Source organism: Alligator mississippiensis, chromosome 7 (genome assembly GCF_030867095.1).
Source record: "Alligator mississippiensis isolate rAllMis1 chromosome 7, rAllMis1, whole genome shotgun sequence".
Taxonomy (NCBI): Eukaryota; Metazoa; Chordata; order Crocodylia; family Alligatoridae; genus Alligator; species Alligator mississippiensis.
In genome coordinates this window covers 56,423,174-56,450,945 of record NC_081830.1, presented here as the reverse complement: position 1 = coordinate 56,450,945, position 27,772 = coordinate 56,423,174, and the positions used below count along the sequence as shown (strand labels likewise).

Genomic DNA, 27,772 nt, shown 5'->3' with positions numbered 1-27,772 from the left:
GAGAACTCTTACATTTTTTAATTTTTAAATAAAATCCTAATTTCAGGACTGCCAGTAATATTAGCATTTCTTATGTGTTTCCTTGCAGTGGAAATGTGTTTCTTTTACTTTTTAAGAAAAAGAATTTTATTTCCTTGCTTTACCACATACATACATATCTATATATACATATTCTGTAGATGGTGACATTAGATTCGAAATCAAGCACGTGGTTTATCAAGAGGTTATGATTCCTACCTTGTTGTACAAAGCTGAGACATGGACAAAGTACAGAAGACATCTCAAGCCACCGGAGAAGTACCATCAACACTGTCTGTGGAAGATCCTTCAAGACCACTGGGAAGACAGATGCACCAATGATAGATAGCATCCTCTCACAAGCAAACACTACAAACATCAAGGTGATGATTATCCAAAATCAACTTCGTTGGGCCAGCCACATCATTTGGATGTCTGACTCCAGACTCCCGAAACAAGTTCTATTTTCCCAGCTCAGTCAAGGCATATGCTCAAGAGGAGGGCAGAGAAAGTGCTTTAAGGACAACTTGGAAAAAAAATGCAACGTTGAAACCAACTCAGAAAGTGTCTGCTACAAGGATTTTGGTACTTTGAAACCCAGGCAACCTCTGCATAGCGCTCTTAATTGTGTGTGTGTATGTGTGTGTGTGTATATATGTGTTTTTCTAACAGTATTGCCAATCCAGTGGAACATTTTGACCAGAAAATAAAAGTAGTCTTTTTTTTAATTATAAAATGTTTTCCTACTGTTTGTGGTAAACCCCATTTATAAGATGTCAGTTACAAATTATCCTCTATAATAGTTTTCTTCGCTTGTCTTTTGTCATTCTTCCTGTCATGCTCAAAAACCCCCATATTTCTGCTTACTTTTCTGGCCTTCTAGTAATTGATTTCAATTAGTTATGGTGTACTTTTGGTATCTGAGCAAAAAATGTCCCTTAACACCCTTACTTTAACTTTAACCCATAACACCCTTACCAAGATGAAGCAGAGAACAGATGGCAATTGAATGAAGAAAGAATGGCAAGAGTAAGACAAAACTAAACAAATGAGCAAAGAGGACATCGTGGAAGAGATGCAATGGAAAGGCAAAGGGTTTGCAGAGACAATAGAAGACAGGCTGAAAGACTAAGCAACAATAGATTCACTGAAGATGAGATTGTGGAACATAATTGTGGATTGATAAACGTGGTGTGCCAATTTTGTAACTCTTTAAAATTCCAAGCTGGAAGACTGTGCCAGATGGCTAATTCTGGAGTTGCTCTTATAAGGGTAAAGTGATTCTGCTTCAAAGCAGACCATTTCCAGAGTATTAGCAGGATTCGATGATGAATCAGAACAACAAGCATTCCCAGAACTTTAGAACAAACATTCAGTCGTACAACAGTGCATTGTCTGTTGAGCAAAGATCACTGTGACGAGATGTATGCTTCACAGACCATGTGGAGGATTGAATCCAAATGCACTGTGCATGGAAAATCATCAGTGTCTGAAGAAGTATCCAAAGGAATTTACAAAGGGGACGCTTAGAAATGAAGAAAACCAGGAAGAACAGCTCAAGTTGGTAATGACACAGTGGATAACAGAAATGTGGTACCCTATAACAAGCAGCCTATTTTTCCACGTCATTTTTGACGGGCTTTAATGGTAGCTATAAATATATATTTTTTTATAAATTGACTACCTTTTTTGTTTTACTGAAAAGGTATAATAACTTGCTATAGCATTGGTTTTCAAGTAAGATAAAGATTTTTTTGTTTTAAAGACAATTGGTCAATAATAAAATGTAGAACTAATATACTTTGAACAATTAACTATTATGGCTGAAACACTAGCTGTTCTTGGGTCTTTTTAATTGTACTAGGTCTGAATGGACTTCTGAATTGAACACATATAGAGTGGAGGCAGCCTGGAAACTCTCTCAGTGGGATTTACTGGAAAATTACTTGGCTTCAGGTAGTAACATTTTTGTGCAGTTGTATATAATAATGTTAAAAATAGCTTTAAACAAAGGACATTTATTGTAAGCTTTCTGTTTTGACATTTGGCTGGTCATGATGGGTTTTTTGATCTATCCTGTCTTTTTACAGTTTAAAATTTCAAGAGACCTTAAGGCCAAACTCTTTCAGGTTTTTCTGAAATTTCCACTCTGCAGGATTCTGAAAGCTTATTTGCCAGAATTTCCTCAAGCTTCTTGGTGAGGGGGATACAATATTAATGTTGTATCTCTTTAGTTGTCGTAAAGTCTTTTGAAAGACATTTTAAATAATTCTGATGAAAACTTGTATGGTCTGGACTCTGCATTAAACACGTTTCTGGTGTTGTGGTATTGGCAGGTTATGGTGTATTGTCTGAGTTTGATGTATCATTCTGGATTGCCTTTTTGATTTTTGTAGATGTAAAGTCTACTACCTGGAGTGTCAGACTAGGACAATTGTTGTTATCAGCAAAAAAGAAAAATGCAACTGCTTTTTGCGAGACACTAAAAGTTGTTCGAGCAGAGCAGATTGTCCCCCTCTCAGCAGCAAGCTTTGAAAGAGGGTCCTATCAACGAGGATATGAACATATTATCAGGTATTTGGGGACATCTACATACTGCTTTGTTGTGTTCAAGGGCTAAAGAATGTACTTTAAAATGTATGTACCAATCATGTAAACAACAGACTCTTCCTTTTCAATAATAAATGGTGCTAACTAGTAGACCCAAATTTTTTTCACCTCTCAGCCACCCAAGTCATACTCAAGTGTCTAAGAGCATTTCTCTTCCACCCTTTTCAAACCTTAGGATAACTATTAACACAAAAGGTTGGGCAGGTCCTTCTTCCTCTTGCCACTTTTTCCAACTTAGTCTTAAGGCAAGTAAGTTGCAAGTAAGTTACCACAGTTGATCTGTTAATGTTTTTTCAGGGATTTAAACAGGGAGGAATAGGAGGTGCCTTAGGACTAGGGACAGAAATTATATGTAAACCTGTATACGTGATCAAAAACTGGTTCAAATCTGTAACACAAGAGGAGTTCAGTGCGCATAAACCTCTTTCAAAATGTCTGAAACCAGTTTAAGATAAATCTGGATGGATGTAGTATCAGACTTAACTGATTTAGGTAAGTCAGTTTATTGAACTGCTGTCCCAGATCCCCTCCAGATGCAAATTAATTCACAGTTCCCCAGCATCCTAGGATGCTGTGCACCTCCCCTGCAATCCCTACTTTCAGGATGGGCAGGTTAGCCTTGGCCCAAGCTATCTGCTGAGCAGGGAGGCATGCTGTAGCACCCCCTGGCCACTGCAGGCATGTGGCTGCATTTCCAGAATCAAAAGCAAATGTCTGTTCAGTTGCTTATTGGTTTAATCTACACAGCATAGACTAACCTGCGAAGATTGAATCATTTCAGCCTCAGGCTTTCTGACTGTCTGTACTTAGCCTAGAAATGAAATAGGATTTCGGCCTTGGTTTCATTTTCTCACCTTTTCTGCCAAATGAAAACTTCCCTGATCAACAGGGATTTTTATATTTTTCTCCTGCAGTGAAAATAGCCACAAATCTTTGCTGTAACTGTTGCCCTTGAAATAAAAAATCAGTCACTGAATTCATATGAATGTGTTACTAAATTAGAACCGAGGACCAAAATCTATTTTAAAACACCACAGCTAAAACACAGATTCAGTCTACTGTCATAACACCTGACTTTAATGAGATTATATTTTATTAACACTGCTGATACTGAAAACAAAATTTGGCTTTTCACTTCTAGCTTCAATACCAGTTAATAATCCGACTTTAAAGGCAATTTAATGCAGATCAAAAAGCAGTACAAGTAATAGTGCATGAAGAGAGGTTTTATAGCTCCTTTGCATATTGGATGCATTTTCATTCAGTACATCTTTATTTTCAGGCAAAAATATATGTCTGAACTTTCTTACCAGCTCTACTTTTGTGGTACTCATTTATTTTTCTAAAGTTATGTTTTATGCTTATACAGCAAGGTGTAGTCGAAACAATTCAAGTTACCTGTTTCCAAATGCCTCCCTCTGATCACTGTTCTCATACCAACCATAAGCTCTCCACATTTAGAGTGCTCATTAAAGAGAAATGAGAAGCATTTAAAGTTTTCAGCCTTGCATTTTCAGCCACAACAATGCATAGTACCACACCTAACATTTCTAAAACAATTTTCTTTTAGCATATTATGAAATAATAGAGCAACACTGCGTGTTATGCTAACTCCACTATGACATCTTCAAAAACAGTAAAAACTTCCGAAAAAATACTGCTGAAAGAAAGCAGCTTTAATTGTTTTAGAAACAGTGGACTCCTTGGTTGTGTCAGTAAGAACTTTACTGAAGTAGGAGTCCAGTATTGACCCCCTCCTCACTGAAAATTTGTTTTTCTGTGGACTCAGTTAATCAAATGTTCAAAGAGGAGATGGTGAGAGAAGAATCATTTGCTAACATATACATCCTTGTATGTTATCTGGAGGAAGCTATGTTACTTGGGATTGTTTGCCTAGTCAACTGTGACAACGAAATAACAGATTCTACATTTAACTTTTTTATAACTGAACAAAGCAAGAAATTTCTAATACTTTCCTCTGTTTTATCATCACAGGTTACATATGCTGTGTGAACTGGAGCACTGTATTGGGCCATTATTTCAGCAGTCAGATGGTGACCATGGTAAAGATTCTCTGAACTGGTGTGCTCGTATAGAAATGACGCAGAACTCCTTCAGAGCAAAAGAGCCCATCTTAGCACTTAGAAGGGCTTTGCTTAGCCTCATTAAAAGGTGAAACCATGATTGTTTTTCCACTTTTCATATTGTATATCAATCTGATGTTTCTCTTAGAATAGTATTCTTCTGCATATTAATGAACTATGGCTAAGAATCTTGAAATGTACATGGTAAACAAAACCAGCCTTATTTATTTATACTGAAAATACAGGAAGAAGATGGTGTTTGTCAAGTTAGAAAGGATGAGATTAGTAGGGAGAAAAGTGATTTTTTAAACCTAACTGGATAAAAGCCAAAAATAGTACAAATTTTAAATGCAGAGGTTCTCTCTAAATAAAGCATCTCTTAAGCTGTCTGTGTTTTCATTTTAATATATTATTATGCATGTTTGAGATTTTAATGACATTACTCATGAAACTTTTGGGGTTTTGGAAAAACATCATTGCAGGCAAGATTACAGTGAATTGGTTGGAGAATGCTGGCTCCAGAGTGCTAGGGTTGCAAGAAAAGCTGGTCATCACCAAACTGCATACAATGCTCTTCTGAATGCTGGGGAGTCCACACTGTCAGAACTGTATATAGAAAGAGCAAAGTGGCTGTGGTCCAAGGTAAGCAAAAAGGAAATTAACATTTGTTATTGCCTGAACAGCATGACCGCACCTCATTTATGAATGTTGATTTTTATTAGTAATAATTGTAAACTGTTTTATTTATTTATTAGACTTAGATGCTGCCTTCTCTGAAAAAAAGCTCACTTGAAATAAGATAAATGATAAAGCAGATAAAATGTCAAAATAAAACAGTAAATAATGAAACAAACTCCTTAATAAGGAGATCTCATAGCACTTTTAGAAGATATCTGGGCTCAGGCTCAGGCCCACCTCAGCAGGGAGGGAGTTCCAAATCAGGAGCAGCTGCTGAGAGTGACCTTCCATAAATTTTCTTTAAACAAACTTGGTGCATAGATTAGACTTGCAGGAGTACCATCATGATTTAGGGCTTGTATAGGAGCATAATGGAGGGAGTTCATCCCTTTATTATGGAGAGCCCAAGCCATTTAAAGCTTATAGATCAAAACTAGAACCTTGATTGTGCTCAGATTGTTACAGGTTTTTTTCGCTAAATAAATATGTATACTGAACAATACTTTCTGTTTCTTAGGGTGAGGTTCACCAGGCACTCATTGTTCTTCAGAAGGGTGTTGAATTATGTTTTCCTGAGAATAAAACACCATCTGATACCAAAAGTCAGCTGATCCATGGCCGGGCAATGCTGTTGGTTGGCAGATTCATGGAAGAAACAGCCAACTTTGAAAGCAATGCTGTTATGAAAAAGTATAAGGTGAGTACAATACTATGAGTTGTAAAGGGGCAACAGGTTTCAGTAACAGTCAAGGTTCAACATTGGGATGAAAAGATAAGATTCTTATCATGGTTAGTGCTGTATGAAGGTGTAGTAATAAAGTGATCTTTATCCTGAAGAGCTTACAGTCTGGGTTAGTATTAATTTAACTTCTTGATATATCCGCTTGGGATCTCCTATTAACAAGAGCCAAACAGTAACTCAGGGGTGGGCAGTTATTTGGGCTGGAGGGCAACTTAGGGAGTTTGGTGAGCTGTTGTGGGCCAGGTCAACATTTCTCCACCCCCTAACCCACCCACAACATCTCATGAAAACTTCCTAAGTGGCACCCATGAGCACAGCACACTCAAATGGGATGGGGCTGCAGGTGGGTGGGATAGAGGCCAGGACTGGGACTAGGATCGGGATTGCAGAGTGGTGACAGCATGGCATCAGGGCCTGGGGCAGAGTCACAAAACACTCCCCACGTGACAGATTGTGACTGGCCCAACCCGGAAGGGAGCAAAGCTTATGCATGTGACCTGACCCTCATTCAGGCAGACCCAGTACAATGTGGCTGTGTGGTGGTGCAGCGTGGCCTAATCTAGTCATGATCCACTGGGCACTTCTGGGTCAGGTCAGACATAATCCATCATGTGGGGAGTGGATTACAGCTGTCCTGGGCCCTAGACCCCAGGCCTGCACTGTCACCGCCCTGCAATCCTAGCCCTGGGCCCACCTGCTTGTCCCACTCCCAGATGCCACTTTCCTCCCGCTCATCCCATCCACCCAGCTGAGTGCTCCCTGCCCACAGAAGTCCCAGGCCAGTCTCTGTGGAGACCCTACCTGCTCTATATGGCACCCTTGGCGGTAGGTGCGGGACAGACAGGCTGGGGTGCCCAGGCAGCAGGGCTGGGTCCAGTGACAGCAACACTAGTAGCAGCAGCAGCTGGAAGGAGCAACTGGTGCCAGGAAGTAGAGTCGGACTGTTTAGCTGCCCCAGATCCGCTGTGCACCTAGGGGCAGTGGAACCAGCTGCATGTGCTAGGCCAGGGCTGAGGGACCAGAGCTGCATTTTGCCCACCCCTGTGCTAACTGGATAATTCCAGTAAAGCCAGTGCAAGTATGTGGGTAATAAGTTTGTACGTAACTGAAAAATGTAGAGGTTAGAATTTTGTTACTGGTAGGTAAGGTGGTGATTAATGCTGTAACTTTTCCACATTTCTTTATCTCCTATTGGAAGGGCCTGAATGTGGTCGTGACCCATGCATTTAAGACCTCTACTTCCAGGGTTGCCTCCTGCCTGAGTGGCCTGGACAAGAGGTCAACCCCATTTATGTCAGTGGGAGAAGAGTCCGATAAAATCTGTTTCTGGGCTATATGTAGGCTGCTGACCTCTGCTATAAGGGTTTATTTGAAACATATTATATAAAGAAACAAGAGAAGCAAAAAAGAATGCTGACAATTTAGGTGCTAAAAGCAGGGGGTGGTACCAGAAACCTTTCTGAAGATCTTTTTTTGTTTTTTTTTTGTTTTTAAGTTTTATTGAAATAATTATAATTTCCTCAGTGGAAAAATTCCTGGGGAATTTCTATATAGGTGCCATCCAGCTTGAGAGGTGTTACAAAACTAGGCACAAGGAATGTGGTACCTCACTTCCTTGTACCTTGTACATTAGTTTACAAAGATTTCTGTACAAATCTATGCGAAGTAGATGTAAAGCACAGGTATATGGATGTAGTACTCTTTTATATCCAGAGGTAAATAATGCAGGCTATTGAATAAGAATGATCTTTCTCTTTTTTTTAATCCTATTAGAAAAAGTAATTTTTATTTTCACTTTTATTGCAGGATGTTACAGTTTTTTTGCCTGAGTGGGAGGATGGACACTTCTATCTTGCTAAGTACTATGATAAACTGATGCCTATGGTAACTGACAACAAGATGGAAAAGCAAGGAGATCTGATTAGATATATAGTCCATCACTTTGGAAGGTGCAGTGATAATGTGTTTTTCCTTGGTTTTCTTAGAAAGGCTATATTGGTGAAATAATCAAAACAAAAAGCACAAATTATTTTGTTTTTATTTGTCTGACTTCAAATTTTCTACCATAATTAAACCCCCCCCATGAATGTATAATTAATGCAGTTTATTCTAGCTTTGTATGTTGTATTCAGTTTTTGTTTTGTTATTTAAAGAGCATTAAAGGAAATGATTGCTTACCTATATTTAAAATGATCTCAAAGTGGTTGTCTCAAGCATGAAGTGAAACAAGGACAGCAATTACTAAATTAATTGATACAGATAATTTGTGTAGGAGGTAGTAGGAGTTTGATGTTAGAGCAGGGGACGCATCACAAATGCCTAAAATAGACTATACATCAAATATCTAAATAGCTCACTTAAGGATTTAAAATTTGTTGCATTTCCTTTGCTATAAATGAACTGTATCTTAATTACAAGCGTGGTTATGTAATTGCAGATCTCTACAGTATGGAAACCAATTCATCTATCAATCAATGCCAAGAATGTTATCTTTGTGGCTTGACTTTGGAGCAAAAGGTTATGAATGTGAAAAAGGTAAAACATTTTTTTACAGTACAGTTTTTCTGTTATGTTAAGTCTTTCTAAGACAGTGTAGAAAGTGCTGTAATATTGATATACAAGTACTTTTGTTTGGATTTGCAGGTCAGGTATTTTGAAATGAAACCAGAATAGCTCACCTCACTGTTACAATAAAAAACACAGGGGGGTGGGTTGCAATTGGGGCAGTGAGAAGTGGAGCAGGCTGTCAGTGAGCGCTCTCCTATCTATTCTGTATCCAGTATTGTAACTGAGAAGGGGGTGATGAGCAGCAGTGTAGTTGTATATCTGTTGGCAGCTGAAATGTTCCCTTTCTGAAGCTCTTCAAATGTTGCATCTCTCTCCACCTTGGAATATTAACAAATATGTACAATTTTGTGGGTTTGTTTTATATATACATACTAGCAAATTTCCTGTCAAGAATGATGGGGAGAGGTGGGCGGGGATGGAGTGCCACCACTCACCACCCTGTGCCACTGCCTCCCAGGAACAGAGTGGGTGCCACCAAGCCACATCCGGCCCCACACTGCCACCACCCCCCCCCTGCCATTTGCATGCAGCCACCACCACCCACCTCCCTGCACTGCTGCCACTCTGTGTCCGGTGGCGTGAAAGCTTCTCCCCACTGCTCCTAGGAGCTGGCAGCAGCACAGGGTGGTGGGTGGCGGCACTCCATCCCCACCTGTCATTCTTGACAGGCATTCTTGATGCAGCACTGGCTGGAGCCACGCCTCCCAAGAGCATTAGGGACAGACAGACACACAGACAGATGGACTAAGCCCTTTATATATAGATATCTATCCCATTTAAAAAGATCTCTCTCTCTCTATATCTCACAGTAAATTTGTATAGTTTGATTTCTCTGCATTTTGTTTTCCAGCTGGTCGTTCTGAACGTGTACAGATGAGAAATGATTTAGCTAAAATAAATAAAGTGATTACAGAACATACAAACTATTTGGCTCCTTATCAGTTCTTAACAGCTTTCTCCCAATTAATCTCTCGAATCTGCCACTCTCACGATGAAGTCTTTGTTGTTCTGATGGCGATTGTTGCCAAAGTATTTCTAGCCTACCCACAGCAAGCCATGTGGATGATAACTGCTGTTTCCAAGGTAATTGGATAAGTACAGCTACATTTTTTTATAAAGCTCATACAAAATCTTTCCACCAGAAAAGAAATTTGAATAACCTTGTATCATATGTTTAAATAAAGTATTGAATCTGTAGCTGTTGCAGTATACTAATGTAGAACAGAATATTTTGCTGACACCACACCTCCCACCTGCTCAGGAGAATAGAGGTTCAGAAGAGATAGCTTGGAGGTTTGGAATTCATAGAGTTCACAATCTTTTTCTGACACTTAACCTGTTTTGTTTCTTTTGCAGTTTTAGAATATGGTATAAAATTTGAAGCCTGTAAATGCTTATGAAATCATACATGAAATTTAGTATTAAATTATTTCTATTTCTGAATTTTGTTAGATATTTTAATTTCATTTAATCCTACAACAGACACAATTATTAAACAGTGACTAAGTTTAAGTAATTTTTAATTTTGTTCTCTTTTTTCCAGTCCTCTTACCCAATGCGTGTGAACAGATGCAAAGAAATCCTAAACAAAGCTATTCATATGAAGGCATCTTTAGGAAAGTTTATTGGAGATGCAACACGCCTTACAGATAAACTCCTAGAGCTATGCAACAAACCGGTACATGTCCAAAAAAAGCACCAGATCACATATATTTTAAATTTCATACAAAACTGTTTCTGTAACTGCATCACTTACTTAATTAGAATAATGTCTATGTAATTCTTTCTTTTATAATGGGATATTTTGTAAAACATATTCTAAAATATATCTTTGAAACAAAAAATATTTTAGACAATAGGAAATAAAAATGACAGAGGTAAAGCTTGAAAAGAAAACTGAAATAACTTTTGTAAAACTTTCATGAGAGTTTTTGCCAGTAGAATTTTTATAGAATTCTTTTCTAATAAGCATATTTATATAATTTTCAAAACGACCTTTTTATAATTAGCAATTTTTAGTTTGCATATTTTTCATTACTTATGTTCAGTGATATTAGATTTTTTTCCAATAATTTTACAAGTCTTTAAAAAGCAGGGTGACCATGGTATTAATGGTAAACCACTGATCTACCATATTTACTCAAATTCAAGATGAGATTTTTGTCTCCCATTTAACATGGGGAAAACAGCCCTTCATTTTGGATTCAAGTACAAGCCTGTGCAGAAGCCAGGTGGCTGCTGCCTACCCCCTACTGCCTCTGCCCCCTGCGCTGTCTCTCCCCCCAAGCTAGAGCTACCACTATTACCAAGCTGGACAGGGACAAGATCTCTGTCAGAGTTGCAGGATAAGGCAGCATGGGAAGGGAGGGGGACAGAGGTGGTGGAGGGCAAATACCTGGGGGCACAAATAGGGTGGTAGGGCGGGACAGTTGGCAGGGGGGCAAGATGTGAAAGGGTAGGGGGTAGGCTGCTTGAACCTCCCCCCAATATTTGTTCTCCCACTGCCTGTCCCCCCATCAGTGCTTTCCCTGCTGCAGCAGTTGAAAGGATGAATTTAAGATGACTCTTCAATAATTAGATTCTATACATAGAAAATTATGACAAATTTATTATTTTGGGAGTTTGTCTTAAATTCAGAGTCTTGGATTCAGGTAAATATGGTAATTCTCCAGACTAACAATAAGAGTCCTGGCACACATGACATATAAGACAGGATTAAGAAGTTAATTGTGGCTTAAATAGTAACCTGGCCACATGTTAAAGCCAATTTACAGCATGATAATATAGCAAACATGTCACAAATATGTTCCACATATAATGTGTACTATCTTTGTTATAGTGCCTTAAATTGACCATGTAGCATGTAAGGACTGACCACAACAGATCCCCATGCTCCCCCATGTGACCACAGGGATCTGGCATAGGGCAGCCCCAGGGTTTGGAACATAGCATTCCCCTGCCCAATCAGTAGGATCAGGCTGGAGGTAGCACTGGGTCTTAGACCCAGTGCCCTCATCCAATCCCAAGAGACAGGTGGGGAGACCATGGGGAGAGGTCATCCCAGTCAGGGCCAACAATCAGCTGATTGTTAGCCCAATGCACTGGGCATTTGAATTGGCTGTGAGCCATGGTCAGGGCCAACAACCAACTGATTGTTAGCTTTGAACCTATGCCATGCCAAGGCCATCAATCAACTGAATGTTAGCCTAGCTGGACCCATGTACACTCCTCTTTCAACTTGTAGGGGTGTCTGCGATAGTGATCCCAGGCTCCTCCTGCACTAGCAAGTAGTAATGGCACGACTGGGATCTGATCCTTGATCCCAACAACCATGCCTCCTGCCATTGCATATGTAGCATGGCAGGAGGTGCAAATGTTGGGATTGAGGATCAGATCTTATACCATCATTAAACGAACATGTGCCAGGGCCTAATTAACTCCATTTAATGAAAATAAGTGAGGGAAGAACTTAAAAATAGATGCTGTAAATGCTAAGATACTGTATTCTAATAGGTCACGTTTTATCACACGCACACATTTTAAAATATGATCTGTTTTCCAGTTTCCTGAAACATTTTGAAACATTTATGTTTTCTTTTAAAGGTTGATGGAAACAGCTCAACATTAAGCATGAGTATTCATTTCAAATCATTAAAAAAGCTGGTGGAGGAGCAGACATTTAGTGAGATCCTCATTCCCTTGCAATCTGTTATGATACCCACTCTTCCGTCGACGGTTGGTACACATTCTAACCACGACCCCTTTCCTGGATGTTGGGCCTACATTGCAGGCTTTGATGATACGGTAAACTTCTGTTCAGCTTGTATTTCAGAGTTTATTTCAATAATTTACAGTAGGCAGTCCATGAGAGGCTGGAGTATGGCCCACCATCTGTATGTGGCCCACAAGTGGTTAATATGTGCTCCAGGGGTCGCCTCTCCTTCTGCCATACTGTAGGAGAGGGCCCCGGAGTCTGCACAACACCTGCACAGCCTGTGGAGGTGGGGGGCAGGATAGGAGTCTGCTGCTGCTAGCACAGCCAGTGGAGGAGGCTGAGGGTTGGGGCCAGGCTGTGTGCCAACACCAGGGCAGGAATCCCAGAGGAGGAAGGGCTGCACCACATGCAGCTCCTGGCTGTGCTGAAGTTGGACATCCCTGATTTAGCAGCTAAGCGTGCTCATCTGCTCAATTTGCCAGACATGGGGAGAGGGGGGAGATGAGTTTTCTTAATCATTGTGTTTTACTACCTGAGTAAAAAAAAAAGGAATGTATACTAATTAAAAGAATTATTAAAAAACAGTTTGTTGAATGGCTTTTGGTAGTGCAGTCTGAGAGAATGTTGCTTCCGTGTGTTCAGATGAGGTTTTGGCTAAAAACAGGTGCATCATTAACATTAACTTCAGCGTTTCCATGATAAACCGTAATATTGAAGGTGCTGTTAAAATGTACTCAAGTTGTTTTGAAGAACAACTCTAAGATTACTGATTAATTTAACTTTCCCTTTAGGTGGAAATCCTTGCATCACTTCAAAAGCCAAAAAAAATATCTTTAAAGGGTTCAGATGGAAAATCCTATATTATGATGTGTAAGCCAAAAGATGACCTAAGAAAAGACTGCCGACTCATGGAATTTAACTCCCTGATTAATAAGGTTTGATGGCTATTTTGGAAATCGTAATATTTGTTCTAGTTTATTAGAAAAATGATTATATAAAAAGTGTTTGACTCAACGTCCTTCCAAGAGAGCTTCATGAGACGAAAAATATATGGGTGTCCAGTTCTGCAAGATGTTGAGTACATGGTGCTGATTTAAGTGGAAGTCAAGAATGCTAATTATTCATAGATTTGAGACTTAATTTGTGAAAACCCTAGGCAATCTATCTTCCTTTTACAGAGGATTTCCTTTCTTGCTAGACATTGATGCGAGAGATTTGCAGTAATATATATTCAAACTATTATATTAAGATAAAATGCAAACTTTATATTTTACTTCTCACTGATCTATTTACTATTGGTAATTCTAACATTTTTAATGAGAATAAGGGAGATGGTGGAGGCTCAGGAACATGAGTCCACTACTTACTTGCAATGTTGCTATTACAGGGTATATTTAGCCAGCGTAGCGCTGACACAATCTACAGTACTAATTATCAGTGTAAAAAATTATTTTGAGGTGAGTTGGGAGGAGCAGGAAGATTTTTTTCTCCTTTTGAAATATCACAAATGTTAAAATTTGGAATTTTAAACTCCTTGATTGTGGTTGGGGGGATAGGTATCAACAAAAAGTTGATATTATAATTTGATATAAGTATTGTGTTGTGGTGTTATTCAGTAATCTTATTTTGTTTTGTAAATAGTTCTTGAGAAAGGATGCGGAGTCACGTAGGAGGGAACTTCATATTCGAACCTATGCAGTTATTCCATTAAATGATGAATGTGGGATAATTGAATGGGTAAACAACACAGCTGGTTTAAGAAGTATCCTGATCAAACTGTACAAGGAAAAGGGTAAGGAAACATTTTCATAAAAATCCATTTGAAATGAATACATGGGAGGAAAAAATAAGATGGGAAGATAAAAGTAAAAGCACAAGTGTGTCTCTTAGAAAATCTTTCTGATTTTATAAATTTTAGGCAAAAATGAACTCCATGATACATCCAGTTTCTTAAGACTGAACCGGACTTTTCTGTCTCTTATGAGACCTCAGGTTTCATAGCTGACTTTATCCTGTTTGGTTGGTTGGTTGTCTATTTTATTTCTAAGGGAGACAGACAGATCCTGACCTTAAAGACAAAAGAATGAACTGTAAAAGATGTGAAAACTTAAACGTTCATGGCATAGTTTCTCTCCTAGTTTAGAACAGACAGCAGGAATCCTCACTTCTGCAGTTCAGAATTATTCCAGTGTTGTGATAGAGGCTGTAGGACTAAATCATATCTTTCAGCTCAGGCATCCAGAAGGAATTAACCATTTGTTAGGGAAAGGAAGATAAGCTGCAGCAGAATGTGTTTAGCCATTACCAGCACACCCCTATGTGGGCCTGTAGATTTTTTATTGTACTCTTCAGCGTGAAAATATTTAAGCTTGCAGTAATGGCTCCCTGAGAACCGAGGAATGGTGTAAAAAAATTAAACTAAGTCCCTGGCATTGTCACCTGAAGTGACATTTGGCTTTTGTTCTGGGCTTCGATCATTCTTTTTTATCTGTCACTTTCATATAAGGGTGTTTTATTTTAAAAATATTTATTTTTAATTTCATTACTTTTTTATAATTTATCAAATGATTTCTGAGTGAAAAAGGCAGACAGTTATTCTTGTAGTTGTCCCCTGGGAGGTGACAAAGTGTGTGTGTGGGGGGGGTGGGGGGTGTTCCAGCTCTGAATCTGATAGCTCTGTCTTTTACATCTATCAGTTGGCATGATTGAAAAATCACAAGTATTTATTTCTAGAAGGCATTTGGCAACCTTGGCTAAGATTCAAGTTTATAATCTTTCTGTTTTCTTGAGTTGCCAGTGCTTTTTTAACTTTAATAAATCAGTTTACCCTTTTTATAATTATGGTATCATAGTCCACAGTCAATTAATTCTAAATAGTACTGTGTTTTACGATTTTGCACCTAATTTAAATCTTTTTACAGGAATCTACATGACTGGGAAGGAGCTACGTCAGCACATGCTTCCTAAGTCAGCACCTTTATCAGAAAAACTGAAAATGTTCAAGGAAATTCTTCTGCCCCGTCATCCTCCTGTTTTTCATGAATGGTTTCTGAGAACATTCCCTGATCCCACCTCATGGTCAGTGATGGATTGTGATAGCTCATTGACACTGATTTATTTTAAAGTATTTTTGCAAAATCTAAATGAAGCTAAAGCAGAGAGAAATATTAAAAAACCTATCAAGCAAAATAAGACTAAAGCTGTCTACACAAAGAGCAAGAACTATTTAAAAGTTCCCACGTTGCACTTACAGAAATTTTAGGATAAAGTGATCCTAGATTTTTATGTTGGATTCTTATTATCTGTAGGTACAATAGCAGATCAGCCTATTGTCGTTCCACTGCAGTGATGTCAATGGTTGGTTACATACTTGGTCTTGGAGACCGTCATGGTGAAAATATTCTGTTTGATTCTTTGACTGGTGAATGTGTGCATGTGGATTTCAACTGTCTGTTCAATAAGGTAAGAACATGTTTACTGAACTTGCTTTAACTTTTTAAGGACTTGTAAGTTTAAATTTCATGCATTCCTACCTTTTTGGCATTTTTAAATCAACCTATCTCCCACTTAATTTATGGTATCATCTTATTTCCATAAATAACGTGGGAGTTGGGAAAGCTTGGGAAAAAAAATTCATAAGCTGGCTGGACACTAGGAACTAAGAACTAAATGTTAATATTGATTTTTATGATGCATCATAATCTACCCGATTCCTAAAATTTTTCCTATACACTGCAGATGATGATGACCCCTCCTCCCTTTTGATAGGTCTTGATCTCCCAGTAGTCAAGCTTCTTTTGTAATAATTGTTTGTTTACTGTCCGTAGGAATTTCTTCCCCACCCCTTCAATTTCACAGCTCTCCACACTGCTCTTAAACATCAGTGTGCTTTCTTTCTCTCTCAGACATGAAGAAGAATGATTTACATTCAAAAGCTTATCTAACTTTATCCCAAGTATGGTGGTCCAATAAAAGATATCACCCAAAAAAATCCTTGTCTTGCACTGAGAACCAAAGACAGGATTAGCTTCATGAGGCACCACATATGCTCTCTTTGGTTACGCTAAAATGGTACCAGATTTCAGAGTAGTTGTAAGGTGTTTACCGTGACTATGATCTTTTTATGATTGTTTGAACTCTCTTGTAAACGAGTGTATTTTTGCACATCAGTTACTCAATGCAGAATTTACAGTGGATGAAAGTAGTGGCATCTTTTCAACAACGGCAGTAACAGCCTTTAGGATTTGGGTAATTTTATTGCAAGATGTAATTGGAATGCGACTTCTGGGGGGAGAGGGGTTGGGTTTTTTTGTTTTATAATTCAGAAGTAAATGGTGCAGCTCTTGTTCATTTATTTATCTTGCTACATCCAAAATTGCCAACATTTGGCCTTGTTAGTCCAAGGCAACCTTGATTTTTAAGATAATGTTTTTGATGGCTAGAAATTATATTTAGAGATTTGCTTTTGGGAATTGGATTGTAGGTAAAGTAGACATGCATTAGAACAATGGTCCAGGGGAATGGCAAGGGTCAATTGTTTTCTAAAAGCCTGTTTGTGACAGTTTCCCTCAAGGCAGACACCTTGTCTGAGGCCAAGAGACAAGCAGGCATAAACAGGCTGGGAAATCTGCACAATGTGCCCATAACATGAGATAGACTTGCCACATTGGCTAGGGCATAGTGACCAGCTGCAGAGCTCTTGGGATTTCCAGTGTTGGTGGACGGATCAAATTAGAAGGCTGGGGCCGGCCCAAATTAAGACACCAGTAAATGACCAAATGAAGATGTGTACATATGATGGGTTTGGGAAACGCAGAAACATGCTGACAGGACAGAACATGGCCAATATGATGACCACAGGGAAACCAGTCAATGGTACCTGGAAATGAAGAGTCATCAGAAGAGGAAAAGAATACAAAAGGAGGGATTTCAGAGCAGCAAAAGGTTCCCGAGGGGGGAACCCAAGGCCACCGGGGGGAACCCAAGGACAAAGAGCACACAACCAACTTGTCTCACCCACCCCATTGCAGCGGATGGTCCTCAGCCCTAAACTTCCAAAACTGCTGACATTCAAAAAAATGGGGTGAAGGTGAAGCTCGCATACTAGCCAGCTGTGAACCCTAGGACAGGTAGATACAGAATATGAGGGGCTTATTTTGTTTGCCTTACCTGCATTACTCTTATCTGCTACCACTGTATATCAATAAAATTTGCCTATTATCAAATGAGAGAGGTTGTGCTCAGTCAAAGGGTTTGGGTCCGCCTGAAACAAGGTATCTAGGTCATAAATCCAGTACCAACAGTTTTGATTAAAAGTCTATAAATTGTGAGAACAACAAAGATTTTTAAAACTCTTGCCATAACTTGCCTGAGACAATGGAACAATGGTTATTTAAAAAAAATTAAATCCATATTATGTGCTTTAAGAAAAGGAAAAAAGAAGTAAAGCCTTTTGATAGTTGCATGAGAGGGCTATTGGCACTGGCTAGAGGACTGTATGATACATAGGAAAGTATTTAGCCAGTTTTTCTAAGAGTTTCTTACTAAAATATTTATCACCTTTACTGTTCTAATCCTTTAAGTAACTACAGTCCTTTGGTTGTGCCCAAAATGTTGAGGTAGGTTTGAAATATGGCCAAATGTACACTAGCTGCTGGGTTAAGATCATTACAGATGATGCCAGAGTTTTTTTGCCAGGATGATATGATTTTTGGGAGGCTATAATTTGCAAAAGGAACTATAAAGTTTTATAAATCCACACACTTTTGAAATTAATTTCAGTTTATTTTTATTTATTTTAAGGGGGAAACATTTGAAGTTCCAGAAATTGTACCTTTTCGTCTTACTCATAATATGGTCAATGGAATGGGCCCAATGGGAACAGAAGGTCTCTTCCGAAGAGCTTGTGAAGTTACTATGCGGCTGATGCGTGATCAGAGAGAACCCCTGATGAGGTATAAGAGTGGCATTCAAGTGTTTATTATAAATCACACATTCAGATTTATTATAACAGTAACTGGTGGTCTCTGAGTCACTATAACAATACAACATGATATAACTACCATATTTACTCGAATAGAAGATGACCCTGATTATAAGATGACCCCCCGCCTCCAGTAATTAGATTCTATATATGGAAAATGTAAAAATTTGTTATAATTTTCCAGATAGCGAATTTAATTATTGGAGGCATACCTTGAATTTTTCCCTGTCCCACTGTTACTGTGAATAAATTTGGGGAGGGCAGCTCTTTGCTTTCCCCCAACTTTTTCTCCTGGCAGCCCCTTCCCCCACCCGTTACTGTCAGACTGCTCTCACTGAGCACATGGGAGTGAGTAGCCAATTTGAAAAAAAAATAACCTTAAAATTAAACATGACTGTAGCCTTGCTCTTGACCACAAACAGTGAAGAATTGCTGGGGGATGTAGTAGCGGATGACAACTTGGATAGCAGCAACCATGAGATGATTGAGTTCAGAATCCTGAGGAAAGGAAGAATGGAGAGCAGCAGAGTAAGGACCCTGGACTTCAGAAAAGCAGACTTCAATGCACTCGTGGAACTGATGGACAGGATCTCCTAGGAGGCCAGTCTGAGGGGGAAAGGAATCCAGAAGAGCCGGCTGTACTTTAAAGATACCTTACTGAGGATGTAGATATAAATCATCCTGATGTGCAGGAAGACTAGCAAGTGCAGCAGAAGACCAGCTTGGCTTAGCAGAGAACACTTCAGTAAGCTAAAGCACAAAAAAAAAGTGGAAACTTGGACAAACAACTAGGGAGGAATATAAGAGTATTGCTCAGACATTCAGGGAAGAAGTCAGGAAGGCCAAAGCACAATTGGAGTTGCAGCTGGCAAGGGACATGAATGGTTTCTACAAGTTTGCCAGCAACAAGAGTTGGATTAGGGAAAGTGTGGGTCCTTTACTATATGGGGGAGGCAACCTGGTGACAGAGGGTGCAGAAAAGGCTGAAGTGCTTGATGCCTTTATCACCTCAGTCTTCCCAGGCAAGGTCAGCTCCCAGACTACTGCACCTGGCAGAACAGTTTGGGGAGGAGGGGAGCAAAAGAACAAGTTAGGGACTATTAAGAAAACCTGGACATGTACAAGTCAAAGGGGCCAGATGGGATGCACCCAAAATTTATAGATTCATAGATGCTACAGTCGGAAGGGACCTCAATGGATCATAGAGTCTGACCCCCAGCCCATGGCAGGAAAAAGTGCTGGGGTCATGTGACCCCAGCCAGGTGCTTGCCCAGTCTCTTTGAAGACCCCCAAGGTAGGGGAGAGCACTGCCTCCCTTGGAAGTTTGTTCCAAATTCTGGCAACCCTAACCATGAAAAAGTTTTCTGATATCCATCCTAAATCTACTCTCTTATCACAGGGTTCGGCAACCCCCAGCACGCATGCTGAGCATGGCACGCAAGGCCATTTTGCTCAGCACTCCACGGCCAGCCCTGGCTCTGGGTAGCTGCTGCCAGCAATGAAGCCTGGGCTGCTCCCAGCAGGGCTTGCAGCGTCCCAGTTGCCTGCTGGGAGAAGCCCAGGCTCCTGGCTGGCAGCAGCTACCCAGAGCCAGGTTCCGGTGGCAGCCGGGAGGCTCCAAACAGCTGTGCTGGGCTCCAGCATCAGCTCTGTACCAGCACATGCAAGTGTGCCTCAGAGTGGGCGATGGGGGGGGGGCCTGAGGCAGCACAGTCCTGGTCTCTACCCCGCTCCTAGCACAGAGCTGGTGACTGGGCTCTGGAGCCTGGCGCAGCTGTTTGTAGCCAGCAGGGGCTCTGGGCGGCTGCAGCAAGCAGGCAGCTGCAAACAGCTGTGCCGGGTCCACAGCTCCGGCATCAGCTCCATGCTGGAAGTGACTGCACATGCACCTTGGAGAAGGCTGCGCTGCCCTGCTGTCTGCCCTGAGGTGTGCACGCAGTCGCCACCAGCACGGAGCTGATGCCAGAGCTGTGGAGCCCAGCGCAGCTTTTTGCAGCCTGCCCACTGCTTGCAGCAGCTGCCCAGAGCCCAGGCTGGCTACAAACAGCTGCGTCGGGCTCTGGAGCCCAGTCACCAGCTCTGTGCCAGGAGTGGGGTTGAGACTCGGGTTGTGCTGCCTCGGACCCCTCCCCTACTGTCCAGTCTGAGGCATGCGTGCACATGCCGATACAGAGCTGATGCTGGGGCTCTGGAGCCCAGTGCAGGTGTTTGCAGCCTCCCGGCTGCAGCTGGCGCCGGCTCTGGGTAGCTGCTGCCAGCCGGGAGCCCAGGCTGCTCCCAGCAGGCAGCTGGGACACTGTAAGCCCTGCTGGGAGCAGCCTGGTCTCCAGCAGCAGGGAAACTGCGTCACAAGCACGGCATCCTGCCATGTACCCCCTGCCCTCATTTTGTTTTTCTGGCATGCTGGCACTCCGGCACCTTCCAAGGTAGGCATTGTGGTGTTTTTCGGTGCTCTGGCCAAAAAATGTAGCCTACCCCTGCTCTATCAGCTTGTGTCTGTTGTTCCTAGTTATTCCAAGGGGTGCCCTGATAAACAGAGCATTTCCTATTCCCTGCTGCCCCCCACTCCCTGGTGAATTTGTATATTGCCATGAGATTCCCCCCTCAACTTTTCTTGCAGAGGCTGAAAAGGTCCAGGTCCCTCAGCCTTTCCTCATAGGGCCTTACCTGCAGGCCTCTAACCATATGGGTAGCCCTCCTCTGGACCCTCTCAAGGCTATCCACATCCCTCTTGAATTGTGGCATCCAGAATTGGCCACAGTACTCCAGCTGCAGCTTGACCAGTGCCATATAGAGGGGAAGCATTACCTCCCTGGGTCTGTTTGTGATGCACCTACTAATGCATGACAAAGTGTGGTTAGCTCTGCTAATTACTTCATCACATAGACAACTCATATTCATCTTGGAGTCAACAAGGACTCCAAGATCTCTTTCCACTTCTGTGCTGCTGAGAAGGTTATCCCCCAGCCTATAGGTGTGCTGGTGAGTCCCTCTTCCTAGGTGCAGCAGCTTGCACTTGTCTTTGTTGAACTGCATCCTATTGCTGGCCATGATCTTTGAAAACTCATGACAATTAGGAGAGATCCTGGATGATTGGAAAAGACCAAATAATAGTGCTCATCTTTAAGAAAGGGAAGAAGCAGGATCCAAGGAACTACAGACTGATCAGCCTCACCTTAGTCCCTGGAAAAATTATGGAGCAAGTCCTCAAGGAATCTATTTCTAAGCACTTGGAGGAGAAGGTGATTAGAAACAGTCAGCATAGATTCACCAAGGGCAAGTCATGCCTGACCAACTTGATTTCCTTCTATGATGTGATGACTGGCTATGTGGATGCAGGGAGGTCAGTGGATGTGATATATCTTGACTTTAGCAAGATTTTTGATACAGTTTGCCACAACATTCTCAAGCAAGCAAAGGAAATATGGGTTGGGTGAATGGACTGTAAGATGGATAGAAAACTAGCTGGATCATCGGGCTCAGAGGGTTGTAGTCAATGGCTCGATGTCTGGCTGGCAGCCAGTATCAAGTGGAGTGCCCCAGGGAAAGCACCCTCAGCAAGTTTGCAGATGACACGAAGCTGGACAGAGTAGTAGATCCGCTGGAGGATAGGGCTAGGATTCAGCAAGGCCTAGACAAATTAGAGGATTGGATCAATAGAAATCTCATGAGGTTCAATAATTACAAGTGCCAAGTGCTGCATTTAGGATGGAACAATCCCATGCACTGGTGCAGGTTGGGGACTGACTGGCTAAGCAGCATCTCTGCAGAAAAGGACCTGGGGGTTACAGTGGACAATAAGCTGAATATGAGACAGCAGCGTGCCCTTGTTGCCTAGAAGGCTAACGGCATGCTGGACTGCATTGGTAGGAGCCTTGCCAGCAGCTTGAGGGAAATGATTCTTTCCTTCTATTCAGCACTGGTGAGGCCACATCTTCAGTACTATGTAGTGCAGGGCTCAAAACTGGACAGAAAGGATGTGGAGAAATTGGAGAGAGACTAGTAGAGGGCAATGAAAATGGTTAGGGGGTTGGGGCATCTGACCTATGAGGAGAGGCTGAGGGAACTGTGCTTATTTCATCTGGAGAAGAGAAGGCTGCAAGGGGATTTAATAGCATCCTTCAACTACCTGACGGGTGGTTCCAAAGAGGATGGATCTACACTGTTCTCAGTGATAACAGATGATGGAACAAGGGGCAGTGGCCTCAAGTTGCAGCAGGGGAAGTTTAGGTTGGATATTAGGAAAAACTTTCTCACTAGGTGTGTAATAAAACTCTGGGAGATTTACCCAAAAGGCTCATGATTTACCACATAGTTCACTAGGCAGGGCCCTACCACTCAACAGCATTTCAAGCCATGGTGAGCCACGACATTGCATACAGTCCACCCAGAATTCCTCTGTTGCTGAGGGTGCTCTCCCAGGCTCGTGCATATGATTAGCGTGGCCCCACATTCCACATTGACCCCACTACTCAGTATGGGGGTATACTCCAGATACCCAGTGTGGCAGTGCACTGTGTGTGCCTGCCACTTTAAGGGCCTGGAGCTGGCAGCCTCCAGGTGCCTGATTAGGGCAGCCATTTTGAGACACGGGCTGCCCATATAAACAAGGCAGTTTGGCTGCAGGAGAGCGGGCAGCAATATCGCCTGGCCGTAGGGCTATTGTGAACGACCCAGAGGTAAGGGGGAGCTGAAGGGGTGGTAAGGAGGCTCCTGGTCCTGGGCATGACCTGAAACTGCACCCTGCCAGGAGTGGGTGGTCTGGTGGGGCTCTCAGTGGCGCGGGAGCCCCCAGGAAATGCCAGGCCAGTTATCACCCCGGTGAAAGGTGGGTTGGGGCACCTTAACCCCTAGCTCCCACCACCGGCTGGGTAACCCTGTGTATGTTGAGGGGCCCAGAGGGCAGACCCTGAGACAGAGAGAGAGGGGCTAGAGACCCGGCCCGAATGAGAGAGTACCCTTGACTGGCCCATGCTGGGGCCAGGACCAGAGAGGGTCAAAAGGGCCAGGGGCCCACCACGAGGGATGCCCACGAGCCAGGGGCCTGGGGTCCCAACTGGCCTGGAGGTGGGTCAGGGCCAGTTAGCCGAAGGTCCCGAGGGAGGACCACGCCCGAGAGGGGAAAATGGCTTTGGGAGGGCTAGTAGCCCAGATGAAGGCGGAGAGGTCGCCTGATAGGAGGGATCATAGAGAGGGCTCCGGTAGGATGATTCTGGAGCCCAGTGTGGGGCCGGTGACTATGTAAACATCGAAACAACCCGGAGGAAAGGGGGAGCTGCAAGGGATTGGTAAGGAGGCTCCTGGTCCTGGGCATGACCTGAAACTGCACCCTGCCGGGAGTGGGTGGTCTGGTGGGGCTCTCAGTGGCGCAGGAGCCCCCAAGAAATGCCAGGCCAGTTATCACCCCGGTGAAAGGCGGGTCGGGGCGCCTTAACCCCTAGCTCCCACCACCGGGTGGGTAACCCTGCGTCTGTGGAGGGGCCCAGAGGGCGGACCCCGAGAGAGTGAATGATTACCGGGCGTGATGCTGCAGTGTCCCTGGGAAAAAGGGGGTAGTAGTGCGATGAGCCCGAAGAGAGAGTGAGAGGCTAGAGACCCAGCCCGAAGGGGATAGTACCCTTGACTGGCCCATGCTGGGGCCAGGACCAGAGAGGGTCAAAAGGGCCAGGGGCCCACCGCAAGGGACGCCCAAGAGCGACTGGCCTGGAGGTGGGCCAGGGCCAGTTAGCTGAAGGTCCCGGGGGGACCACACCCGAGGGGGGAAAATGACTTCGGGAGGGCTAGTAGCCTGGATGAAGGCGGAGAGGCCGCCTGATCAGGAGGGATCATAGAGGGGTCCTGTTTAGGAGATTCTGGGGCCCAGCGTGGGGGCCGGAAGAGACGAACACTGTGATGCCATCTGCGAGGCTTGGGCTGCGGTATTAGGGGAGGTCGGAGCCGCACAGCGCCCCTGGCATCGGGGCATTACAATGGGTAGCCTCTTGCTTAATTAACATCTTAATTGAACTAATTATCATCAAAGGCGTGGCGGGCGAGACAGGTGGGCGGTTGGCCCATTGAGACAGGGGGCAGGCCGTGGAGATCGGCCCCGGGAGGCCCCCTGTCACACCCTCCATAAAGGAGCCATGTGCTGCTTAACCCCCAATTATGACTGGAACCAGGTATTTTTGTCACATGTCCTGGGATGCTCCAAGAATTTATCTGGAAAACTTCAGATATACTTTGTCATGTCCTGAGATAAACTGTTAGGACTTCCTATCCTGTGAACATTTTTAAAGCTTGTCCTGGGGCAACAGATATGGATGTCTAAATTATTGTAGGGTTCAGTTTCTTATTTTGAGTACAAAAGAAGAATAAAATACCTTCAAAACAGATAAGATAAAATCTGTCTTGTAGCATCACCCAGTGGAACATCAGAAACAATGCTGCCTTGTTTATATGGCTTTTTAAGAAACAAACAAAAATACTGAAAATCTTGAAAAACTTAAATAAATAGCTGCATAAAATAGAGTAGAGCTGGCTCTTAATACAGGTTTCTATGTACTCTATTTACCCAAATCCAAGGTGACTCTGAATTTAAGATAACCCCTCAATAATTAGATTATTTATATGGAAAATTTATAAATTTACTATAATTTTCCATACACAGAATCCAATTATCAGAGGGTCATCTTAAATTTGTCCCCACCACCACTGCAGTAGGGGGGCAGGCATACCTTGCACCCTGTCATACCTTGTTCCATGCCACCTCTGCCTCTCCACATATTCCCCATTTTCTTCATCCGACTGCTTACCACTTACTCCAGCCCCAGCCCAGGGCAAGGAGCAGATTCTTGCGCTAGCCAAGCCTGGCTGGGTGGCAGCTCCAGCCTACGCTCCAGGGCCCATCCAGAGCTGCTGCTGCTTTCACCAAAACAGCTGTTATTGGACCAGGTGGGAGCTGGAGCAAGCACATGCTCTGTGCCCTGAGCTGAAGCAGGGCTGAAGCCCTGCTGGTGATGGAGCAAGGGGAGGTGGTGGTGGTGCAGATAGGGGGGCAGAGGCAGCAGTGGAACAAGCAGCAGCTGCCCCCATGCTACTTTGTACTTAAATCCAAGACAAGGGGCTTTTCCCCAGCTTTGTTAAATGTGGCGGGGGAGGGGGGAGGTGATCTTGTCTTGGATTTGAGTAAACATTGTATTTTATAAACAACAGTCTGTACTTGCATCATGGAGTCAATTAAATCATACAAAATTTCAATTTAATCAGAAAGAGTTTTGTTTTGTAAAGGATACCATAACTTGACTCATTCTGAGCTGAAGCAATGAGGCTTAGGGTAGAATTCCTTTTTGTTGTTGTTTTTGTGTTCTGCTGCTGCATGTTCAACCTGCCACTTTTTTGTCCATGATAGATTTACTGTAATACAAATTAGGAGTCTGGAGAAGATTCAGGTTCAGCTTTCTTTTTCTTTAGTGTCCTTATATTTCCGTAGGTTCTACCAATTTAGGTCATGTTTCTGTAGACTGCTAATGGTAAAACTGCTTATACTGACTCATTCTAGCACTAACTTCAGAGCAAGTATAAATTCCTTACCAAAGATGCATGAAAAGATGTGCTCATTTTTTTTCTGGACAGTGTAATGCATTAATGCGTATTTTCCTAACTAAAAACATTATTTTAGAGCCTCTTGAAAATTTTACTGATGCAGTGTTTCCTATTGCAAAACCTGCTGTCAGGTGATATAGGAGCCCATTTAAAATTCTGGTTAAAGGGTGTGCTTTGCCTATGACTGATCAGGTAATGGACAAGGTTAATCTTTGTGAAATTATTAGTACTGTTGTTGTGAAGATGACTACAAAGGAAGTAGAGACATTTAACATAGCTGGCCTTTTATTTTTAAGATTTTGCTTTGCTCTAGAAAAATAGAATTACAAATTAATTTGAAATTCAAGCAGCAGTATTTTATTTTAGCAGAGAGAGAAAGTCTTGTGTTTGACAAACTGAAGTTGATAATCACCAGAAAATTTATTTCACTTCGTAAAGGTGTTTGTTTAAACATTTAAACATTGAGCTTTCTTTTGTTTGTATTTAGCGTCTTGAAGACTTTTCTCCATGATCCTCTTGTGGAATGGAGTAAACCAGTGAAAGGTAATACAAAAACACAGGTGAATGAAACTGGGGAAGTTGTCAATGAAAAGGTGAGTTGCAAGAAGTTTGGTTTACTTATTGAACTACTGTTAATTATTTCAAGCACACAGTATCTATAGGTTTCAGAAATTGTGTTCATATTCAAGGAAAGCTTTACTTTCATGTTTTTCTTTTAAACCTATTTTAGCCTTTTTAACAAATGATTTATTTTCTGATATTCTATCTTTAAGTATAGTGAAACTATAGAAAATGTTGTTAACACATACTGTACCTTTTTAGTATCATTTTCTAAGGTTCTATATTTACTGAAAAAAATTATGACCCTCTAGTTCTTCACCAGTGTCAACAACATTAGAAAGCTTTCGTTTATATAGGGTTCATGCCTTTCTCCAACATGCTGCCCAACCTTCTAAATGGCATAGTGATGGTAAGTTTATCACTATCTATACCAGGGTTGGGCAAAATGTGTCCTGGGGGCTGGATGTGGCCTGCCAGACCATTCTATCCGGCCCGTGGGGCCCCTAAAAAATTTAGAAAAATAATATTTATCTGCCCTGGGCTGCCTGTCACGCGGCCCTTGATGGCTTGCCAAAACACAGTAAGCATCCCTCTGCCCAAAATAATTGCCTGTCCCTGATCTATATCTATCAAGTTTTTTCATTGCTTCTATCATCAGTGACTCTTAACTGATAAAGGAATATTGTTATCATCATTTACCTAGTATAAACTAGTCTTGGCAGAGACTATTCTGCACCAACTCAGAGGTACAGAGTACCCAGAGTACACCTGGGGCTGACCCTTCCAACCATGTGGAGCAAGGGTGGAGTTCTGCCATCAGTGCCATTCCTCCCTCTGCTGCAGGGCCAACAGCTACAGCTTTAACCCTTTTGCAGCCACTGCCAAATTGATAGTAAGCTGTTCACTGAGCAGCAGGGGGAGGAAAAATGGTGGTGACAGAAGGAGCCTGATGTGTGGTATGTGAATAAAACAGAGCATTATTCAGGCTGAATTTTTCTGTGCCAGGTCTCTCCTCTGGCTGTTCTTGGAAAACTTCATCCAAAGTGGTTCATCCATTTCTAAGAGCAAGTCTAAGGGAAAATATTTTGTTTTGCCTATGTTAGAAACATTTTCTACAATTTTGGTTTTGAAAGCACAACTTGGAATTTGGTAGGTGGATAGCTTTTGTTTCAGGGATATGCCTTTTGTTGTCTGAAAATTTGCCCATATTTCACTAAGTTATAAGCCCA

The 27,772-nt window shown here is 42.2% G+C and overlaps 1 protein-coding gene across 3 annotated transcripts in view; it reads left to right on the top strand.

Annotated features, from left to right (window-relative positions):
* ATR (ATR serine/threonine kinase) overlaps positions 1 to 27,772 on the top strand; it is a 79,489-nt gene that overhangs the window by 48,822 nt on the left and 2,895 nt on the right. For all 3 annotated transcript variants that reach the window (XM_019491777.2, XM_014602864.3, XM_014602863.3), the window contains exons 31-46: positions 1,883 to 1,974; positions 2,415 to 2,592; positions 4,624 to 4,800; positions 5,195 to 5,354; positions 5,908 to 6,087; positions 7,939 to 8,081; positions 8,570 to 8,667; positions 9,551 to 9,783; positions 10,244 to 10,378; positions 12,304 to 12,504; positions 13,207 to 13,350; positions 14,057 to 14,207; positions 15,337 to 15,493; positions 15,724 to 15,877; positions 18,218 to 18,369; positions 26,470 to 26,575. In XM_019491777.2, coding sequence (XP_019347322.1) covers positions 1,883 to 1,974; positions 2,415 to 2,592; positions 4,624 to 4,800; positions 5,195 to 5,354; positions 5,908 to 6,087; positions 7,939 to 8,081; positions 8,570 to 8,667; positions 9,551 to 9,783; positions 10,244 to 10,378; positions 12,304 to 12,504; positions 13,207 to 13,350; positions 14,057 to 14,207; positions 15,337 to 15,493; positions 15,724 to 15,877; positions 18,218 to 18,369; positions 26,470 to 26,575 — 2,461 coding nt within the window. The remainder of the gene's footprint in view (positions 1 to 1,882; positions 1,975 to 2,414; positions 2,593 to 4,623; positions 4,801 to 5,194; positions 5,355 to 5,907; positions 6,088 to 7,938; positions 8,082 to 8,569; positions 8,668 to 9,550; positions 9,784 to 10,243; positions 10,379 to 12,303; positions 12,505 to 13,206; positions 13,351 to 14,056; positions 14,208 to 15,336; positions 15,494 to 15,723; positions 15,878 to 18,217; positions 18,370 to 26,469; positions 26,576 to 27,772) is intronic.